The 18,905-nt window shown below is 46.5% G+C and overlaps 3 protein-coding genes across 4 annotated transcripts; 1 reads left to right on the top strand and 2 right to left on the bottom strand.

The window, feature by feature from the left end:
• Nucleotides 1-586: 586 nt before the first annotated feature.
• lsm7 (LSM7 homolog, U6 small nuclear RNA and mRNA degradation associated) lies at nt 587-2,346 on the bottom strand. The gene is made up of 4 exons (XM_037469993.2): nt 2,235-2,346; nt 1,869-1,959; nt 1,661-1,732; nt 587-1,056 (listed from the first exon to the last, which is right to left on the bottom strand). Exons 1-4 carry the CDS (start codon nt 2,238-2,240, stop codon nt 914-916), a joined length of 312 nt encoding a protein of 103 aa, XP_037325890.1. The 5' UTR covers nt 2,241-2,346; the 3' UTR covers nt 587-913.
• A 139-nt stretch (nt 2,347-2,485) lies between these two features.
• LOC119216837 (kelch-like protein 23) lies at nt 2,486-4,775 on the top strand. Its single transcript, XM_037469988.2, has 3 exons — nt 2,486-3,607; nt 3,751-4,162; nt 4,272-4,775. Exons 1-3 carry the CDS (start codon nt 2,617-2,619, stop codon nt 4,573-4,575), a joined length of 1,707 nt encoding a protein of 568 aa, XP_037325885.2. The 5' UTR covers nt 2,486-2,616; the 3' UTR covers nt 4,576-4,775.
• A 980-nt stretch (nt 4,776-5,755) lies between these two features.
• Nucleotides 5,756-15,160, bottom strand: LOC119216838 (ceramide synthase 2-like). 2 transcript variants are annotated; one of them, XM_037469991.2, is made up of 11 exons: nt 15,066-15,160; nt 14,190-14,366; nt 13,088-13,205; nt 12,074-12,192; nt 11,740-11,797; nt 11,558-11,608; nt 10,667-10,759; nt 7,738-7,866; nt 6,952-7,058; nt 6,463-6,619; nt 5,756-6,373 (listed from the first exon to the last, which is right to left on the bottom strand). In XM_037469991.2, exons 2-11 carry the CDS (start codon nt 14,363-14,365, stop codon nt 6,173-6,175), a joined length of 1,209 nt encoding a protein of 402 aa, XP_037325888.2. In that variant the 5' UTR covers nt 14,366; nt 15,066-15,160; the 3' UTR covers nt 5,756-6,172. The 2 variants fall into 2 exon arrangements, with proteins under 2 accessions (XP_037325888.2, XP_037325889.2); XM_037469992.2 differs by having other exon boundaries at nt 14,935-15,071.
• Nucleotides 15,161-18,905: the final 3,745 nt, after the last annotated feature.

Below are 18,905 nucleotides of genomic sequence, written 5' to 3'. Positions count from 1 at the left end.
TCTTGAGTGTCCCGTGTCCCGTGGCCGGCCGTCCGTGCTGCGTGGACACACTACCCGGGCAGCAGAGGAGGAGCGAAGCCTCCTGGAAACCAGCCCGCGAGTCCCAGGTTCACAACACAGGGTCCTTTTTTTTGTTGATCTAGTGCTTTGAGGTTAGACAAAAAGCGGGTGAAGACGTTCTGGTTTGCAGATCCAGGATAAAATTAAAAAAAGGTTAACACACTAAAATCTAAATCGGTAACCTCCAGTTGGGTATGCAAGAAAACTTAATCAGTTGTAAAATATAAAGTCAGTGGGATTCTGCTTCAACAAGAATTGCTTTGCCATTTCAACAGCAAATCAGCATACTTACAATATTATTACACTTAAAGCAGAAAAGACCCAATTGTTATGACAACTGCCCCTGTGTGTGCAGGGAGGCTTCAGGGGCTTAATTCTTTTAAACACTGTCAAAGATAACAAGGAACACGTTAGTGGATGCAGCTGTGGGAAATGCAGCAGTTTGTTCACAAAGTAAAAACTGAAAGGTTTTAAATACCATTCAACAAAATATTTACCAGCCACTAATACAAATTCAAAACACTCAATAGATTTATTTTTATTTTATTATCAAAAACAACAAAGAATAGTAAAAAGTTTCTTATTGAGGATAAAAGAAAATGGTACGGTTAACTCTTCCCAAACTCGTGGGCTCTTTACAACTCAAATCTTTTCACACAACAGACAAACAAAGCTGAAGTGCTTCCAAGCGCCCATTTGCTGTACAACTTATGATTATCAACAGAAATTTGCTGGGTTTGACACAATAATACAGTTATGTTTCCTTTAAAATTTAAACAACAGAAAAAAACACCACAAAGTGTGTGCATGGTTGTGTGGGTGTGAGTGAATGAAGCGAATGATCGGTTGCGTATTAGCCATCCTGTTGCTGTACGAAAGGGTTTGGTATAGCCTCCATGCCGTCCTGTGGACAGATTAGCACAACGGAGGTTCCTCTGCAGACCACCAGACCCAGCTGCCTGGTGTCTTCTGTCAGCTTCAGCTGGTCATCTGGGTCTGGATGGATTAAGGTAGAGATAAAAGAATGAACGTTTTACAAGTAGGCGTGAAGATCAATCCAAACAAAGGCCTTTATAAAAAAAAATTAAAAAGAGGTACACTGTACAGTTAATTTTTTTACCACTATTAACTAACCCTACCGGGGAATCACTTCCTATACAGATGCACCTGTGTGTCCTCGCTTATAGCTCTTCTTGCTTCGTGAGGAATTTTAGAAAACTAGGACATTGTTAAAGCTTGAGAGCTTCTTGTAGGTAAGAAGCAGGAGGAGTCACGACACATTATCGGTCAATAATGTACACCTCGTGACTCACGCTCAACCAATCAGAACGCTGGATTCCATCTAACCGTATAAAAATATAAAATAATGGCTTACAGTACACATCCCAAAATAAATCTGGTGACAAAACGTTGACATACAGCGATGGGATTAAAATTTATATTTTGCTTTCAGGCTGTGAGAATTCCCAGGCAAATGGAACTTCTATTTGGATTATGGCCACTAAACGGTATAGTTTAAAAAGTTTTGCTCTATTCAAGTACAAATTAACGTCACATCTCCCGAACACCTGCTGGAGTGTTTTTGGCCAATTTGACTTACCACGCATGTACTCGATAGTACCATCCAACACCAGGTTCAACAGAGGATCGAAACCCTTCAGGACACCGCTGGCTGAGAGGGAACGAGACAGAATAAAGCGCTCATTAGCCAGGAAATCAATAACCGTACGCAAATAACGTTATGTCCGATTTCTAAATGCTAATTTAGTTAGCATTAACGGTAGCATGTTATCTTCAGGACTTCTTACCCTCTCGTCCTCCTTGAAACTTCACACGAATTGGCTTGTCGATGTATTTTGACAAGTCGAAGATGCTCTCCTTTTTCTTCTTTTCTTTATCCTGCACAGGGCAAACGGACATTAATTAACGTTAGTAAGTTTAAGATGAAAGCTCGCCGCAAACAAACACGGACTCGGAGGTTAGCTCCGCTCGGCTAGCCAAGTTAGCAAACGGAAGAGCTAAAGCCACGTTCATTTCGAGTACCTCTCGGACGTCATATTCGGAATAAACCCAACTGGCTCAAGGGAGCCATTTTTTTTACTATTCGTAAGCTAAATGTATGGGAGCAACATTTAAAATATGTTTGAATGAAAGCTGTAGCCATATGAACTCACCGCCATGTTCGCTGTGTGACACGGAAGTGAAACGGTGACCCCAGAAGTATTCCACCAATCAAATCCTCGAGCGTCTGTAGCTGACGTCACTTGGTCGTTCTAGTAGTATTCATTTGCTAACAGTAAAATTACATTACATTACATTACATTTACTGTGAACATTAAACATGATCACAGTTTACTAATCAGAAAATTAGCGCGTAATGATACGTTTCTGACTCTGTGTTATAATCATCATTCGTCTCTCATACTGACCTCCCTTTCGTTGTTGCTTTTAGCCAGTCAGTCAGGAAGGGGACGTCTATTAATATCACCAGTTGGTGTGTTGTAAACTAGAAGGAGACCGAGGAAATGTCCAGAAGACCTTTGGTGTGTCGGAGAAATGGCGTGCTTTGCCGACACTGAGCTGAAACCTCAGAGCTTTAAATACACAGTTCTCTCTGAAAAGGTGAACAAACGTGAGCAGGAAAGACCCTTCTTGCATATGGCAGACTCTAACCCTGCGCCTGTTGTTATCCCCGATGGCATTCTACAAGTAGAAGGAGAGAGTTTTTATGTCAACCGTCAACAGCTGGCTCTCCAGAGTCCCTACTTCAGGGCTCTGTTTTTTGGCGGCGGCCTAGAGAGCAGCAAAAGGAAAGTTGAGATCAAAGGTGTGAGTCTGCAGCATTTCAAGGTTTTGATGGAACACAGCAAGAAATCCAACCTGGCTCTGGAGAGGGAAAACGTTCTTGGGATTCTTGAGGCCGCAGACTTTTTACAACTGGAGCACGCCAGGCTTTTGTGCTGTAAGTTCCTGGAGCGCGAGCTGCACCTCAGCAACTGTCTGGGAATGATGGCCTTGGCCTGGCAGCGGGGCTGCACTCAGCTGTACACCGCGGCGCGACAGGTCGTGCTCACGCATTTCTCTGCTATCGTCGCCCAGGAGGACTTCCTGTCCCTGTCTAAGGAGACTGTCGCAGACCTTCTCGCCAGTGATGACCTTGCCATCCACAAAGACGATCTGGCCGTGGATGCCACCCTGCGCTGGGTGTCATTTGATTCGAAACGAGAGGAACATTTTCTGGAGCTCATTCAGCTGGTGAGGCCAGAGTCGCTCTCTTTGCCATTTATCACGGGACTTTTGACCAAAATGAACAGCTCCGACCCCAGAGGCAAGCTCATCCGCACGCTGAATGAACACTTCCCGGCAGCTTGGTCGATGGGCAGATCGATGACGAGGACCAGGGCCAGAGAGACCCTCTTTGTCCTGGGTGGACCTCACGACCAGGAAAAGCAGTCACTGTACCAATTTCACCCACCCAGTGGTAGATGGCAGAGTTGTCCCCCTCTGCAGAGGAAGAACCTAACCCAGTACTCGGTAGCTTCATTGGGTAATGATAGATTTGATTGGAAAGTGTTTACATGGTGATGCATCTCTATCATCTGTCTTTATTACACTCCAATTGACACAACTTATATATTTCACATTCAAATCCATACATTGTATTGATTTTCTCATTCTCCAACTATGTAGGGGACAATGTGGTTGTGACAGGTGGCTTCTTCCGGGACGTGCTGTGGTTCAGTGTGGACTGGGTCAGGATATACCAATGTGGGAACCAGCGCTGGGTGGACGGGCCGGCCCTGCAGAGGTGCCGGCACAGCCACTGCTCCATAGGGCTAGACTCCTCACTGTATGTCCTGGGGGGCAGCATGGATGAAGGGCTTATGGCCGACGTAGAAAGGCTAGTGCTGGGGTCAGAGGAGAGCTGGGAGGAGGTCAGCCCCATGGTCAGGCCTGTGGAGAGGGCAGCCACTGCTGCTCTGGGCTCGTGTGTCTATGTGGCGTGTGGCCTGGATGAAAACGGGGAGGTGTATGGTGGAGTCCAGAGGTACATGGTGAAGAACGATCAGTGGGATGTGGTTTCCTATTCTCCATTTCCAAGGTGAGTGCATTCTGAAACAAACTCATATTTCTTAATTAGTACATTGTTGTTTGAAAATAATGTGGTATGATTTTTATTTGATTTTTTGTTGTTTGTTTTTTGATACCAGATACGACCTGGTTGCCACTGAGCTCAACGGTGCCCTTTACCTGTTTGGAGGCCAAGCCATGCGTTTGGACGTGGAGACAGACGAGTGGACCGTGCTGGAGGAGGAACGTCTGGACAGGAAGTTCTTCTGCGGCTGCACAACAATCAGCGGCCAGATGTACCTGGTCAGCGAGAGGAAGAGTAACAAAGCGTTCCCAAACATGGTGCTCGTGGACCCTTACGTAGATACTTGCATTGAGGTGGATGATGCCATAGCCTGCCCCGTGCCACTTAGAGGGTGTGTCACCGTGAGAATGACCACGTGATGTGACTGACGAAAAGGCAATCGACTCAAATATGTTCTACCATGATTGAGACTTACAGCAAAAATATGAAGAAAAAAAAACAGCAGTACTAACTTATTTAATAGAAATCATTTATTTAAAACCTTCCAGCAGGCCAACATATCAGGAAAGCATCCATGTGCACAGGAGAACAGTGTGCAGTGTTACTTTCATGGAAAAGGGATGTTTCTATGGGTTTTACATCTATTAAATAAACACAGATATTTTAGTGTGGGTCATGGGTTATTCAGTGGATCAGCCCTTTTAGTGCACTTGATTAAATCCCACTCTGTGATGTAGGCCTCAGCTACTGAGGGACACAACACAGTTTTTACTTAACTGTCTCATCCTGAAACTAACCTGTGGAAATATAACATCTGTTTTTTGTCATTAATGAACTTCTGTGTATACTGTGATTAATAATACTTTCTGAACACTATATCTGTTAATTACGACACTTTGGAGTTTGGACACCGCTGAAATACACTGAGCCGTGTCTTTCAGTGTTTAAATGCCACTAAATCCCCTAAATGGTACACAGCGGCCAGCCCTTTAAATGTTAACATTTCATGTGAGCCATAAAGCATTGAACCTTAGTCGACTTCTCTTCTAATAAACATACCACATTTCCCCAATACCAATCTATTTGCACAACCTTTATGGCATACTTGTTCACCACCAGCACCCCCCAACATTTCAATCAAAATATTAAAACCATTCACAGACTACGGTAAAAACAGCAGCCAAGGCACAGAACCAAAGGCCAGTGGAGCAGACCGTGACAAAAACCTTGTTGAGAAAGCATGCTGTCACAATGATATTTAAAGTAGAAAAGGAAAAACAAACACACGGTTTAAATCCATATTTCTATGAGCAGGCATTTTCAAAGGCATCATTTTAGCAGTGGAGAAATATTGTTATTTGTACACCAGGAGGCGCTGTAACTCTTTTGAAAAGTGAGCATGTCCATTACATGGCTTTAGAGATTCTGCCACAGAGTACATCAACATACAAACTGCCTGCTTCATAAAAAAAATATAAAGTGGTCTATCAACCTATTTACTATAACATATATTCTTGATAGTCTATGTACAATCAGCCATACCGTCCGTGTATGTGGATACAAAGCTGTGGGAATGAATACTATTCAAGTTGCTCTCATTAAAACATCATCATTACATGTATTAGACGGAATCAGTTTGACTTTGCGTTAAACATGTGGTATTCCTTATTGACCAAAGAAGGATTCGAGCTTTACTTTTAGGTCCAGGTACTTGCATTCATTATGAATTCATGAATACTATAATAAAAAAACTACATGATTACAAAATATACAAAAACAAAATGATTTGTTGTACAATATATTTCCCTTTCTGCTTGTTTTGTAATTGATACTGTATGCTGTGGAATGAGTGTTTCCACTGGGTGAGCAGATCGTCTGTGTTTCTTTGCTCTCTTTTTTCATCAAAGATAAGCAGGATTCATGCATGTCCTGTTTGGCAAAGGCCAATGGACCGTGTTGGGTGAACAAGCCATGTGCATGTATCATCATTCATTCAAAAAGAAGTACGTTACTCCACTATCTGGCTTTGCGTCGTCTGCAGTTCATCTTCCTCTGGTTAGTCAGATTGTTCAGGACACAGTTGTTAGCCAGCGATGCCAGTTTGCAGTTGATTGTGCGCTTCCTTTGCTTCTCGCTCCCCTCGTCTCCTTCCTCTGGCGCTTCCTCCTCCTCATCGTCGACCTCACTTTCCTCGTCGCTACGTTCATCGCGCTCCACCTGTGTAACGAAAGAAAAACCAATGTTCTACAATTCCTGGAGCGGAGGCAACTCACACCCCCTTCCCTTTGAATTTGCAATCTTCTCACCTTGCCCAGGAACACAAACTTGTAGATCATACGCAGGATGAGGTAAGCCCAGAAGATGTGCAGTGCTTGCAGCACTAACAGAAGGGTGTTGAAGAAATAATAACCAAAGAAGGGCTGGAAGAATTCTAGAGACAGCACCAACGTTGTGTGGACCACTCTGGTAAGGAAACAGTAAGACAGAGCTTTAAAGGTTAAGAGCACTTTGACCCCTTAAATACTGTTTATCACCTCTTGGAACGGTAAATCTTCTGCTCTCAGGTAGCAAACCAGAACACACTGAAGTAATACGTAATATGTAATAGAACTATTTGTGTAAAAGCTGAGCTACTCAGGACACAGAGTTGCAAACCCTATGACCCCCCCCGCCCCCCAAAAAAACAGGTTCACTCACTAAGTTTCAGGCTGTGTGCAATGCAATGTGTTTGTTGCTAAGGAAAACAACAAAACAGAGAAATGGAGCTTTGCATTTCAAAACATGACATTTTGTACCTGCCAGGAAACACCACCAGCCTCGTCACCAGGAACACCAGAGCGAAGATGACAAAGAGCGAGTCACACGTCCTCGTCCAGCCAGCGTAGTGGAACATCTTGGCAGACTTTCACAAGAAGATTCTCCGTTGAGTTTTCCAAACCAAACTATTGCACACGCATGGTTAATCTCTGCATGCAACCCCAGGCCGTCTCTGTTGCTGTTTCTACAGCGACTGAGCAGCCAAAAAGAGGTTCTGTGCGTCAGACTTAAATACTTTTACATGTAGGATTGTCTCCCGGACCTCATTCCTTAATTTTGGTTTGTTATGACACAGAAACTATCACAAACATTTGCGCTAAGAAGAAAAGAAGCACAAAGAAGAAGAAATGGGGAACAAGAAAAAAACATGTTTTTTCAATGTACATATTATCACGTGAGTGGCTGGACAGAGGTTAATGAAATCAGACATTCAAATCCACAATATAATTACATTTCTAATATACCAAATGAGTCCCCTTAAGACATTTATGGCTTTACAGGAGTTTCTGATTGACTATAAAAAAAAGGGTATTGCAAAGGTTATTTGTTTTTTTTAAATCAAATACCGCAATGACGTCTGCAAATGAATTACACAATTGCTCTATTTGAGTCAGATTCCCTGTGACCGTTGTGCAATGTTTTTGGCATTTCATCACCTTGCCTGTGAGGAAACACAATTCACTTAACTTGCAATACATTTTCTCCTTTCCTTTTCTCCAACGTAAAGTACCCAGACCATCTGCAGGGACTGTGTGGTGGTTTACCTCGAGAAGGAAGTCGGAGGAGTCGTGCACCAGCATCACCAGAGTGCCAACCCTCACATAGTTGGCACAGTAGGAGAAACCGATGAGGAACAAGGTGGCGATGTGATGAATTACCTGCTCCTTGAAGTCCTGGAAGGCACACATGGACACACAGGGCACAGAGTGTGAAGAAGATGTATAGTCTCTGGTCTGCGGTCCTGAGTCGGTCCAATTATTGGAACAGCAGATGTACATGTTGTCTGAAGTCATTTGTTGCTTGGTTTGAAGCTCATATATTTTGATGGGCAGCTTGGAGGCTGAATCATGCAAAACCAGTCTTTTTCTCACTGAAATAAGGACATTTGCTAAGTAAGCTGCAACAGCCGCATCAAGCATCTCAGCTGGTTTACTTAAGAATGAAAAACACGACAAATAGATCACATTCATTATTTAATGTAATTGGGCGTTCTAGCATAGTGTTTTACTGTCGTTTCTATACATATACATATTTGACATCTTGCAACACTAATTTAATGCTATTAACCAGTATTAAGTATTACTGTCCAAGAGAAAAACCACATTCACTATGCAAAGCGTTTGAGGGATGCCGTTTGGCCTTTTGGTCTAAAAATGTAGACCCACAATAAGAGGAAATGAAAAAGAAATCATGTGTGTCTAGCTGTGGGATATGGCTCTGATTGTCAGTACGGCTGGTGCGAGGGCAAGGGAGGACTCAGATGCAGAGTGATGAGAAAATAAAAGGACTTTAATTGTCGAACTCACAAAATCAAAATCGCTCCAACCAAAAAAGGGGAGGAAGGAGGAGAAAACAAACCGACCAAAACAGGGACCTGGAAACATGAAACAGACTTGACTTGACTTGACTTACTTTGAACACTGACATGTAGACAATGACGCGACAAAGGACAACTGGCACACAGGGCTTAAATACACAAGGGAGGTGCAGGTGATTGGACACAGGTGGAAACACTCAGGCAATCACGGGACAAGGCAGGAAGTGAAGTTACCCAGGAACACAAGAGACATGAACACTACAAAATAAGACATAGCAGAACCAAACCGTGACAGAACCCCCCCCTCAAGGACCGAATTCCAGACGGTCCTAAAGGGGGGCAGAACCATGAAACTCAGACAAGGGGCGGGAGGGTGGGGGCCCGACAGCTATGGTCCGGCGGCCTGCCGGGGCGGCGGCCGGGCGTGGGGTGCTCAGGGGGTCTGCCGGGTCGGCGACCGGGCCTCGGGGTCTCGGGGGGTCTGCCGGGTCGGCGACCGGGCCTCGGGGATCTGCCGGGTCGGCGACCGGGCCTCGGGGTCTCGGGGGGTCTGCCGGGTCGGCGACCGGGCCTCAGGGTCTCGGGGGGTCTGCCGGGTCGGCGACCGGGCCTCGGGGTCTCGGGGGGTCTGCCGGGTCGGCGACCGGGCCTCGGGGTCTCGGGGGGTCTGCCGGGTCGGCGACCGGGCCTCGGGGTTTCGGGGGGCGCCGGGCGGTGCGGCTCCGGCGTCGTCGTGGCGTGGGGCGCCGAGCAGTGCGGCTCCGGCGTCGTCGTGGCGTGGGGCGCCGAGCTGTGCGGCTCCGGCGTCGTCTTGGCGTGGGGCGCCGAGCTGTGCGGCTCCGGCGTCGTCTTGGCGTGGGGCGCCGAGCTGTGCGGCTCCGGCGTCGTCTTGGCGTGGGGCGTCGTCTTGGCGTGGGGCGCCGAGCTGTGCGGCTCCGGCGTCGTCGTGGCGGGGGGCGCCGAGCAGTGCGGCTGCGGCGTCGTCGTGGCGGGGGGCGCCGTGCAGTGCGGCTGCGGCGTTGCGTGGCGGGGGGCGCCGAGCAGTGCGGCTGCGGCGTCGTCGTGGCGGGGGGCGCCGAGCAGTGCGGCTGCGGCGTCGTCTTGGCGGGGGGCGCCGAGCAGTGCGGCTGCGGCGTTGTCGTGGCGGGGGGCGCCGAGCAGTGCGGCTGCGGCGTCGTCGTGGCGGGGGGCGCCGCGCAGTGCAGCCGCGGCGTCGTCGTGGCGGGGGGCGCCGAGCAGTGCGGCTCCGGCTGCATGGCGTGGGGCTCCGGCCCAACCCCTGACCCCACCCCCCCTTCAAGGACCGACTTCCAGGCGGTCCCAAGAGGGTGGGAGGGAGGGGTCATGGTCAGGCGCCGCGGGGCCGGGGGCGTGGTTCTCGGGGCTGGAACGGGCGCTGACGGGGTTCTCGGGGCAGGAACGGGCGCTGACGGGCGTCTCGGCGCCGGAACGGGCGCCGACGGGCGTCTGGGGGCCGGAACGGGCGCTGACGGGCGTCTGGGGGCCGGAGGTCCTGGAGCTGGGGCCGGTGACGTGGGTCTTGGAGCCGGGTTCGGGGGCATGGTCTTTTGAAACTCTGCTACCTGATTGAGGGCGGCACGTAGTCGAGCAGTGGCCATCAGGAGACTGTTGATGTGGGGGTCGGTATCCGGGGAGAGCCGCCAGAATGGTTCCTGGTGACCCCACTCCGCTGAGTCCGGTTTTGGTCGCGTCATTCTGTCAGTACGGCTGGTGCGAGGGCAAGGGAGGACTCAGATGCAGAGTGATGAGAAAATAAAAGGACTTTAATTGTCGAACTCACAAAATCAAAATCGCTCCAACCAAAAAAGGGGAGGAAGGAGGAGAAAACAAACCGACCAAAACAGGGACCTGGAAACATGAAACAGACTTGACTTGACTTGACTTGACTTACTTTGAACACTGACATGTAGACAATGACGCGACAAAGGACAACTGGCACACAGGGCTTAAATACACAAGGGAGGTGCAGGTGATTGGACACAGGTGGAAACACTCAGGCAATCACGGGACAAGGCAGGAAGTGAAGTTACCCAGGAACACAAGAGACATGAACACTACAAAATAAGACATAGCAGAACCAAACCGTGACACTGATGTTTTGAGTTTACTTCTTTGAAAATCAAGCTCACACTCACTTTTCGCTTGACGTCCACAGACACGCACAGAAGTAGCGACAGATAGAAGCCCAGTTCCAAGATGTAGTACCAGTAATGGGCCTCAGCCACGGGCTACAGAAGGAGAGGAAGACAGAAAAGTTCAAGCTCCCTCACGGACCAAAACACCTCTTGCATCAAAACAACATTCAAAGTTTGCAGCGACACAATGGTGGGAAGCGGACTGTGGCCTATAACCCTTGTATAAGCATCCTTTCTTTCTGCCAGATGCCTCGAGACCTCAGGAAAAGGAAAAAAGATCAGCTGACGGGAGGCCTGCGGGAGCTGTTCTCACGCAAACTGCATACGGAGAGACGGGCCAAGGGAAGGCCGACCTGCACAGATACCTAACTGCCATCAACCCGTGGAGATATAAGCTTCACAGACTCAGTAAGTGGGTGTAGTATACTGCTCTTATTTTGTCGGGCTCCTCCCAGTTGATATTTCTCCTCATCCCTTTTTTTGAAGGTGTAAGTGTAGCGTTTGTATAGAAGCATGAATGGCCATTGTTAGACGGGTCTAAGGGGACGTTTTCATAACGAGTGTTTAGTCCAACAACAAGACAAGCCAAAGATATTTACTGTACAACGACATACAATTGAGAAAATTAACATTTGATAATCTAGAACCAGCAAATGTTTGTCATTTTCGCAATAAACAATCAATTCACACATTGCCAAAGCTTTTGATGGAAACCTTTTCTGTTGTATTTCTGCTGTATGCACAAAAAAAATCAAGCCTTTAAAATGTTTTGAACTTCTTGCTTTTCTGAAATGAAAGAAAAAAAGAGCAAAAAAACGAACCTATGAGGCCTGACAATGATTTACAGTTTATGCCAACATGAGCTTCAAATTCAAGGTTATTCTGGCCCACCTGTTTGGGATAACCCCTCCAACACTCTCTATGATCCCAGAACCACGGCGTCTGTAAGATCAAACAATCATCACAAACATGCTATGTGTCATATGTGAGTATTCTCACACAGTACAAATACCTGCAATGTGTAAGTCAGGCTGATCTTTTAAAAAAGGTGTACAGGTGACTTAGAGACTCACATTAATTAAAGAGCCGAGTCCCGCAGTGAAGGCTATGAGGTAGAAGACAAAACGCCAGCTGCACAGATGCAAAAAAAACACCATTAGTTGTTAGAGGCTGCAGAATCAATTAAATGACTTAATCGGGGAGACATTTAGGAAATGTCCAAGCAGGAATGTACACATCAATGTGAAAGGTTTAAGTCCAAAACACTGAATTCCACTGTTGCTTTTCCCATTTGAATAAAAGAAAACGTATGGAAGGCTCCTGGCTGTTTTCTCCCTTAAAGGCAGATGTCATACCTTAATAACAATATGTAAACGCATACGTGTGCTTAGGAAAACCAAAACTCACGAGGCCTCGCAGAACTTTTTGGTGCTGCTCGGTCGGTCCTGGTTCCTTCTTTGTCTGAACCAGGTCTGGATATTTCTCTGAGAGATTCCACACTGCCTCCCCAGGCTCACCGCCTCCTTCTGAATACACACAAACACAAACAGACCTATTCACACATTCAGTATTGTTGCACGCATGTTCATTTCTGACCAAGGCTGCTGTCTCCCTCTCTGAGACATAATAATACTTCACATGTGAGACATGAGCAAGAGAACAGAACAGAACAACAACAGCTCTGAGCTGTCAAAACGGAGATCTGTGCTTAATCAAACCATTTGATTTGCGTTCTTGCTTCATGAATCAGGGTTGTGGTGCTGTTGAAAGGAAACCTTCATTTATTTGAATGGTTTAACACACGTCTTTCTATCTTTTTCTATTTTGACATGTAATGTAACACACTGTTGTGTTGAATTAAAGGATGGAGCCAACAATACTCGACCGAGTTGTAATGTACAAATAAATCAGCATGCTACATTTGCACCTGTGTCATATCTTTGTGACCCGGTGTTTACATTTACTTAAACAAGAAAGGCAACATGCAGGTGCCACTGGGGCGGCTGCTAGACCAGGCCACATGGAAATGTGTTGTGCAAATAACTCAGGACATACACATTTGCACATGAACAGCCCCACGTACGACCATAGTAATAACATATATAAATCTTGAAAATGTGCGTTGATCCGTTTTGAAAGAAGCAACGATTTTAACACATTGCGGGAGGAAGAAATTAATATTATAGTATTCATGAAAAGTTTTCCTGCATCGTGGCCAAATACAGTTGAACCAAATAAATCAATTGGCTTTAGTGGGACTTGTAAATTAGGGCAATTTCTTTGTTGTTTTTTTTGGTTCCAAAACAGCAACGACCCATCCAAAGAAAACCTGCAAAACTATCGTGCTTTTCAGACAAGATGCAACCGAACCGACCTCAACACACCAACATAACAAAGGCAAGGCAGAACTGTAGTACAAACTTGCAAAGGTTGACGACTTGTCTGTTTGTAGAAGGTCTCCAGCTTTGGGACAGAATTGGCTTGAATCCGAATCCGGTCCTTCACACCTAAATGTTTGCTTAACGGGAGAGCAACGAGCCTGAAAGGACAAGAGGGAGAAGATAAGATAGGATTTTTTTCCAATAAAAACTTTATTGCACAACAGACTGGATTGTGATTCTTGAGAGTCTAATGTGAATTACATCAACAGATGTTCAATGAGATCCCACAACAGTGCAAAAGAGATTAATGGCAACAAGATGGCTCCTAATGATGCTGATAGTCGGCAGAGTTGTTTTTTTGACATATCATATATTGACTTCTTTTTCGTAACCTCTTTTGACCCATTCCTTAACCTAATTTTTTTCCCATGACATTATTTGCACTAATATTTTTGGACTTCCTCACGAGACATTTTTTGTCAGGGGGAAAAGGCTGAAACCCGGGACGATCGCATAAAAACACACCCTTTCACCCTCAAGCCTCCTAATAAGACTTCAGCAACACCTTCATAATTCACTGTCTTCCACAACAACAGACAGAGGGACCACAGGCTACACACCTGCCCAGCCCTAACACTAGTGCATGCTGGTACTTTACATACCACCATTCAGGAAATCTTATTTGACTAAAATGACAGACTATTGGTCATATTTAGTGAAAGGGGGGCAGGCAGCCGTACATTTCCAAAGGCAGAGTCCCTTCCATCTGGGAGGAGCGAGGCCTTTTCACACAGTCAGCAGCTAAAACTGTCCACTCATGATGGCTGCTTTCCACTGCATCCATCGGGTCTGTTCCCCTCCATCTACCGAGTGCACAAATGAAGGGTGGAGGAGCTATCGCGCTGAGCTACGCGGGCAGATGGGCAGACGGCACATCAGCCAGCAACCACGACCACTGCCACGAGGAAACGAGACGCGCACAATGTGTTTGAACTTAAGACTCCATGAAAAACTAAAATCCAAGATCAGCACAAACATGGACAACTAGTACTCACAGTTGTCCAAGTCACAGTTATGACAACAACGTAAAGGGGAAACTGCAATTTCCTAGTGCAGTCGTGATGGAGGCAGGTGTGTCTCACCTCTCGAAGATGTATCTGAGGGCTATGAAGGTGAAGGCCAGTGGTACGGTGTAGACCAGATCTCTGGGTAGAGGGAAGCGGCCTTCGTTCTCCTCCATCCGAATGTCCTGCCAGCTGATGCCAGGGGGAAGCCAGGACTCCTCCTGCCACAGCCACTCATTCAACAGGGCCTCCATCCTGAGGGGAGGACAACATTGTAAGTATTTTGTGGAGCTTCCGATGCAAACCTGACCTGCTAAAAGATTGATGCCTTATTCATATCTATGTCAAAGAAAAGAAGCCCAAACCCTCCAGATTAGTTCTTAAGGAGCACAGGGAGGGGGTGGGGGTGGTGCGGTTAGAATTTCATACAATTTAAGGAGATAATGATTACCGAAATAGGAGCAGTTTAACTTTTCACTCGACATGCAGCACAACAGTGAGCCACGTCATGACAGCCTGCCTGCATAGCAAAACACAGGTCCGCCATTTAATCCTCGAGTCCCCGCAGGTGTCCTGAAAACACCTGAACAACGCAGCCCTGATGCACGCGCGGGTTCAACACTCTCAAAATTGCACTCACTCACACGCATGCGCACGCACAGCTGCATGCACGGACGCGCGCATCAACACAAACATGTGTACACGGTAACGGACAGAAATACGATTGCGCGACGGCAACAGATGAAGCCCTTGAATCGCAGAGACGGGTTATATACTGAACACGCGCCGCACGCTGTCCATAATATTCCCATGGATCCCGCACCCCACACTCCTCCGCAGGCACAGCCTCGAGCGAAAACAAAACTACCTAATCCCATTTATCGATTTCCTATTCCAGAAACTTCGTAAAACCGCTCCACTGACGCTCCAGAGGAGAACACACATTGCGGTTACCTGTCCGTTCTCCAGCGATGGAGATGGAAGCGCACAGCGGCAAATGGGAGAGGAGGAGCTTTCCTGGCGCAGCCTGCTCCTCGCGCTCGGTCATCGACGTCATCTCAGCGACAGTGATGAAAAAAGGAGATTGTACATTTGTATATATATATGCAGAACACACAGAACAAGAAAGAAGAACATAATTCGGATGCATTTAGAGGAAATTATCTAAATCTTTATGACATTGGGGAGTAAAATTGACCAAAACATGGAACTTTAATGTGGCATATTGTCACTTCTAGGTCCTAGGATGCATTGGCATAGAGTTCAGTAATGTTTAATTTTTTATTTTAGACATTGTATTCTGTAGAGAGGTGTATTGTGAAATCATACTGTGGGAAAAGGTCGTGTCTCTGACGTCATTCGTCAGCAGACGTTCTACGTAGCTGGCTGGTTTAAAGACGTAATCACGTGATTCTGGTTTTCATTCCAATCATATAAAAAGGTCTTAAAGAGAGGGGCAGTGTTTTTTTGTAGATATACTCAACCATGAATCCTGTCAGTTTGGAGGCAGGTTTGGGAGATTTGATGAATTATATTATTTACATAAATATAATGGACATCAACATTGAGATTTGTCTTGTTTTACTTTGCTTTGTATCACTATACTGGTATAAACCCCGGTTCTTCTCACACAGGCTGCTGACTGGTGTCACATGCATATTCAAATCATTCACTGCAGGATGTATATACATATTTGACCTCTTTAAATAATACAGATAGGAAGTATCAGGTGTTATTTTCTGTTGTTTTCCGTCTAAATCGACAATGATTCAGTTTTGTACTCTGAACATCTAGAGGACAGAGCCTGAGAGGACATTGAATGCAGCAGTTTCTTGCCCCCACCACCTCCTGCGTTGTTCCTTTTGCAGACGCAGGACAACTTTGTCGAGCGGACTGCTGTGCTCCACCTGCGCTGGTGGGGTTTACTGTGTGTTATTTGCTTTAATTGTGTAAGAATGCCTGTCTCTCTGCATGTGCACGTAGTTCTCTAAACCAGCACGAGTCTTTTTGTTTGCAGGATTTGTTCAGGTCTAAGCGTGTGCACACGCACAACAGTTGAGATTGATTCAGACGGATCATTTGGCTGATGGAGAGCTGCGGTTCTTCAGTCTAACCAAAGTTGCACCACGGAAACCGATAAGGATTCTGGTTGACGTGTTGCCATGACGATAACAACTCTGCAGTGAGGACGGGGACACTTTCCATTAGCTTTGAGAGTTCTGCTATCACTGCATGTTTGTGGTTTGGTGAATTAATACAACGTGAGCCTATGTAATCTATAGAACATTATTATATGATTAACACCACAAGTGGAATGTAGCAGGTTACCTCATTTAGTGTTTCAGGCTTGTAGACAGTAAACACACACATAAGGCCCAACGTGTTTTGTCATTTAAAAGATCAGAAATGGACAAGCAATTTGCGATTGTTGGTTTTTAAAATGACAGAGAATGATCCATAGAGTGCATGGTTTTCTCCTGGATGCTGGTGTTGGTGTGAATTCGTACCCAGATGAGCCTTTGAGTGAGTAAGTTTGTGCCTTTGTGTTGGATAATAATCTGTATAATGAGTGGAACATTGCTGCCAAGATGAGAGTGACAACCAGTTCATTTCCTGTCTCCTGTGCACAACACAGCAGGTAAGGTGACAAATATGAATTAAATGCAAAAATGAGGAGCCGTTGAGTTGCCCCCCCCCCCCCCCCCCACAACCAACATGATCTACATCCGGCATTCTTTCCCCCGGGCTTTGCGGGCTTTGAGGATTTTGCCGACCTCGAGCAGTAGGGTCCGAGAAGGCCTCTGCGAGACCTCCTGGTTCTTCGCTCCGTGCTCCTCCGTCCGGGCCAAGAACAACACGGCCCGGGGAGGTGGGGAATGCGCACAGGAAACCAGCGCTTTGCAGCGGTGGCGGCTCTGAGCTGAGGACTCGGAGGGAGTGCGGCCACCATTCCACGAAGCACAGACACACTGCTTTCCCCACAGGACCCTGAGTTCACCTATTCATTGTCTGCCTAGAGTTGAGGCACGAGCACATCGCCACGGGTTACACGTCCAGTGAGGTTGAGTTTCATCCCATTTTCTCATTGTCTGTATTCCACAGTCTCAAGTTCCCCTGATCTTTCTGTCCAATAAGCCCCTGTTCTCCCTGAGCATCCTCTACTCCTGCTCTGTGCCAGGTGTTGTGTCGGCACCCTGAAGCTGGCGACACAACAGGGCCTCTGTTCTCTGCTCACGGTGGAAGAATGCAGGCCCTCTTTCTGTGTTTCCCCCCCGTTACCTCCTCTATTAGTGTGTCTCCCGGAGCATTCTCGAAGCTCTCCCCTCTTGTTTTCCCATTCTTTTGTTTGTTGATTTTGGCCTCAGTTCTCACTCGGACCCCCAGAGTGAAGCCAGTTAACTCTCCAGTTCTAAGCTTTAAAGACAACAGTGCAAGCCCCCCCCCCCCCACCCAACAAAAAAATCTATCTGAGAACAGACTGAGACAACGACTGGAGGCTCGCTGTAACAATGGTGGACCGGATGTAAGGTTGAGTCTCCCGTATGGACCATTTCTAACCACATTCCTTCACTGGACTAAAAGGTACTACCACTTTATTCCACCAGAGGGGGCCAGACGTTACATATCTGCAGACGCCAATCTGTCTGCAGTCACCAGTGAACGGATGGTGACCACTGATCTAAAATGCCCAGTTGTAGACACAAATAATGATTTAATTTAAGGGGTTTTCCGCATACAGGTACCTTTAGGTTTAACACTGTAATGAGGTGTCCTCATTAGTTAAAACGGGGAATGTTGGGAGTTTTCCTAATAGTTCATTTCTGCTTCGGAAGCAAGAAGACACACGCCAAACAGCTGCTTGTGTGCTCTTTATAATGTGCACTTCCATCCTGGCCAGGTAAACGTCATTAAACTTCAAGTAGGAAGTTGGATTGTCAAGTATAAAGTCAGCCTCAAAGCCTCTCGCACCCACCTGTTTACGGCCTTAATTAGCAGGCAAACTTCAAGTCAGATGGAGGCGATGTCATCGGTTTTCCCGGGGAGGGGGTCAGCCTGTCATAGCTTAGCTCTGGAAGTATTTAAGAGACCCTGAGGTCATAAGACATAACCTCCTAAAGAACCAGCCAACGCTGAGTGCTGGCATCGTTCAGAAAAACATTCGACACAACAAAAGACGTTTTCATTCCATTCAATGATCATTTTTACCTTATTTTTTTCTTTCTAATCTGAACCATGTTTGCAAAGGGACAAATAAGAACATGAAGTGAAAGAGAATGTTTTGAAAACAAAACTATATTACAATAACAGAAAATAACAAACCATGTAGTCATGTGGGAGTCATGTATAGCATTTGATAATACTCAGTATTGTTGATTTCAAAGAAACATTGATCACAGATGTAAGGTTTTAAAACCCCCCGAATAAGTCTCCCCTTGGGATGAATGCGAGCTCAGGCAGTATTGCTCGTCCCAGGTCTGTACCTTCGTCGCGTGAATGCAGCAGAGAGGCTCCGAGGAGGTACCAGGGGAAACCCCCGACTCTCACCTTCATGCTCAACCTGTACACGCGCCTTAAAGCCGACAGCTCGGACACGTCTGTAAAGAGGAACCAGGTGAGTCTGAGCAGCTATTGCCTCCTTCCCCAGCCAACGGTACGCCTCCCTAATGGCCGGCTATTACGTCCAGCTGGTGTTCAGCCACTTTTGTTCAGGACAAAGGTCACAGGTCAAATTATTCGTGCAATTCTCATTCTCACATCTTTCAGAGAGAGATAAAGGATAAATGCGGAAAACAT

The sequence above is a fragment of the Pungitius pungitius genome, chromosome 7 (assembly GCF_949316345.1).
Source record: "Pungitius pungitius chromosome 7, fPunPun2.1, whole genome shotgun sequence".
NCBI classification, from domain to species: Eukaryota; Metazoa; Chordata; class Actinopteri; order Perciformes; family Gasterosteidae; genus Pungitius; species Pungitius pungitius.
The sequence above is the reverse complement of the archived record's forward strand: the minus strand, read 5'-3'. Positions and strand labels throughout refer to the sequence as shown.

Coding starts and splice junctions, on each gene's coding strand:
- LOC119216837 (XM_037469988.2), top strand. CDS start 2,617: ATGGCGTGCTTTGCCGACACTGAGCTGAAACCTCAGAGCTTTAAATAC. Junction 3,608..3,750: donor GTACTCGGTAGCTTCATTGG/GTAATGATAGAT, acceptor CCAACTATGTAG/GGGACAATGTGGTTGTGACA. Junction 4,163..4,271: donor TCCTATTCTCCATTTCCAAG/GTGAGTGCATTC, acceptor TTTTGATACCAG/ATACGACCTGGTTGCCACTG.
- lsm7 (XM_037469993.2), bottom strand. Junction 1,733..1,868: donor GTTTCAAGGAGGACGAGAGG/GTAAGAAGTCCT, acceptor GTTCCCTCTCAG/CCAGCGGTGTCCTGAAGGGT. Junction 1,057..1,660: donor TACTATCGAGTACATGCGTG/GTAAGTCAAATT, acceptor TAATCCATCCAG/ACCCAGATGACCAGCTGAAG.
- LOC119216838 (XM_037469991.2), bottom strand. CDS start 14,365: ATGGAGGCCCTGTTGAATGAGTGGCTGTGGCAGGAGGAGTCCTGGCTT. Junction 13,206..14,189: donor CTCAGATACATCTTCGAGAG/GTGAGACACACC, acceptor TTGTCCTTTCAG/GCTCGTTGCTCTCCCGTTAA. Junction 12,193..13,087: donor CAAGTCGTCAACCTTTGCAA/GTTTGTACTACA, acceptor GTGTGTATTCAG/AAGGAGGCGGTGAGCCTGGG.